The sequence below is a fragment of the Helianthus annuus genome, chromosome 7 (assembly GCF_002127325.2).
Source record: "Helianthus annuus cultivar XRQ/B chromosome 7, HanXRQr2.0-SUNRISE, whole genome shotgun sequence".
Taxonomy (NCBI): domain Eukaryota; kingdom Viridiplantae; phylum Streptophyta; class Magnoliopsida; order Asterales; family Asteraceae; genus Helianthus; species Helianthus annuus.
Genome location: NC_035439.2, coordinates 112,941,836 through 112,944,304, shown reverse-complemented (window position 1 = coordinate 112,944,304; position 2,469 = coordinate 112,941,836). Strand labels below are relative to the sequence as shown.

The following is a 2,469-nucleotide window of genomic DNA, read 5'->3' as shown; positions in this document are numbered from 1 at the left end:
GATACCGCTACTAGTACAGTGCCAACACTCATTGTGACTTACGATAAAAATAATACTCTATTGTGAATAATACTCCGTATTTTCAACGGTATATTTAGAACTTTATAAAAAATATTTTATATTATTAGAATAATAAATATGTTAAATGACGCTAATTTAATGTGAGGTTACTTTAATAACTTTTATGTTTGCGCTTATCGAGACATAGATAAAAATATGCACATCGCAACGATATACTCATAATTTCCAAAAACATCGTATATTAAAAGTTATAAGAAAAAAACATAATATACACAAAACTAATTATAATAAAAAGAGAAAAATGCCCGGATAGTCCCTGTGGTTTCGCCTTTTTTCACCTATAGGCCTCAACTTTCTAAAATTACCTGAATAGTCCCCAACTTTTCATTTTTTGTTCCCGGATAGTCCCTGGGTCTAACTTCAGTTTGTTTTCTCTGTTAAGAGGGTGTGAAATGACAAAAATACCCTTTTTTTAAAATGCCAAACCATAGGGACTATCCGGGCATCTTCTTCATTTTTATTTATAAAACCCCACCACCACTCAACCTCCACCCACCATCACCCTCCTCCACCCACCACCATCACCCTCTTCTTCATATTTAAATTGTCCGGTAAAAACGCCTACGATCTCCTAGGGCTTCCGGAATCCTGCTCGTTTTCAGAAATCAAAGCTTCGTCTTGGAAATTAGCCAAGGAAACTCATCCAGATCTATCTCAATCGCATTCCAATCGGTTTGTTCAGATTCTCGCAGCTTATCAGGTATTCTAATGCGTTGAGTGTAATTAGTTGTGATGATTGTTTGTTTGTGATAAATTTGAACGGTTATGTGATTGTTCTGTGTATGTTTTTTATAGGAGTTTATGTTCTTATGTGTGAATTAGGTTAAAATTGAATTATAAACTGTTATGTAATGCTAGGTTTGTAGTTAAAGGAATTAGGAGGAGTGTTTGATATGCAAAACATGATTAAAGTATCGATATCAACTGTTGATATTCGACGTGTGTGATAAAGGATGAGGAGAGACGACTGATTGGCTTATCGTGTGGATAATAAGAACAATGATATTCATGTTGGAGTGTATGAAAGAAGAACAAGGATTTGTAGATTCTATGTAAGTGAGAATGTTGATGAATAAGAAGTTTAGATGAATATTGAGTACATTGATATATATCCATTTGATTATAATCGACACTTTATATAGGCTGCCAAACGACTTCTTTGTAGATCTTGACAAGTGTTGAGGATGAAAATGTAGTTTGATTGTTTCCAATAACAAAATGCAGATATTGTCAGATACTGAAAAGAGGGCGCACTATGACAGATATCTATTTTCACAAAAAGTAGTTATCCATAAACAATCAAGACAAGGTTCCCAAATGTACACATACGAATCCTACGAAACAACAGAAAAGCCTATGGAAGTTGTTGAATGGTTAGAATGGTATAGATACGCCATAAACGATATCGTATCAGAGAAGAGAATAATGGACGGAACAGGTTACTTCGACGTGCTACAAAACGATTTTTACTCTGCCATAAACGCAGCTTATTACGGTCCTCTAATTCAATCAATGGACTTTCTTCCCGACTGTTTCGAAGCTGGCGTTAGATCTGTTCCCGGAACTCCCGAGGTCCTGCATTTGGTTTCTGGACGGGACCTATTCGGTGATGGTGGAGGAGGGTGATGGTGGGTGGAGGTTGAAGATGAAGTGTGGTGGTGGGGTTTTATAAATAAAAATGAAGATGCCCGGATAGTCCCTATGGTTTGGCCTTTTAAGGCAAGGGTATTTTTGTCATTTCACACCCTTTTAACAGAGAAAACAAACTGAAGTTAGACCCAGGGACTATCCGGGAACAAAAAATGAAAAGTTGGGGACTATTCAGGTAATTTTAGAAAGTTGGGGACTATAGGTGAAAAAAGGCAAAACCACATGGACTATCCGGGCATTTTTCTCTAATAAAAAAAGCAAAAGCTTTAAAGTTTGTAAATCTACGCGACGGAAATTTGGTCGGTATTGGTTCGGTTCGTTAAGGTACCGGTACTCTCTATAACAACTGAAAGGGAAACAAAAAAAGTAAAAGTTGTGATACGATCAAAAGGATATCGTAACGTGCTTTACATTGATCGGAAACAATAAAAATGAAAACCGTTACTGATATTGTCGATGTTCGATCTGTATCGCATCGATTCATTTCATTACCTATACAATACCAGGTGCGATTAAAACATGAAAAAGAAAACTAATGAAATTGGAAAACTTTTTCACAAAAAAACAAAAAGTATTGTAGCTAACAAATTTATCAACTATAAGTATAATAATAATAACTAGGTTATAACCTTGTGTACTACATGGGTTGAAAAAAAATGTAATTTTACATAGTAAATAATAAAACAATATATCTTTAAAAACCATATTTATTATACGGGTTGAATAAATGTAATTTTA

The 2,469-nt window shown here is 34.8% G+C and overlaps 1 protein-coding gene across 1 annotated transcript; it reads left to right on the top strand.

The window, feature by feature from the left end:
- The first annotated feature begins 578 nt into the window (after window positions 1-578).
- On the top strand, window positions 579-1,775 carry LOC110870939. The gene is made up of 2 exons (XM_022119991.2): window positions 579-781; window positions 1,306-1,775. The coding sequence occupies exon 2, from the start codon at window positions 1,399-1,401 to the stop codon at window positions 1,705-1,707; it is 309 nt and encodes a 102-aa protein (XP_021975683.1). The 5' UTR covers window positions 579-781; window positions 1,306-1,398; the 3' UTR covers window positions 1,708-1,775.
- Window positions 1,776-2,469: the final 694 nt, after the last annotated feature.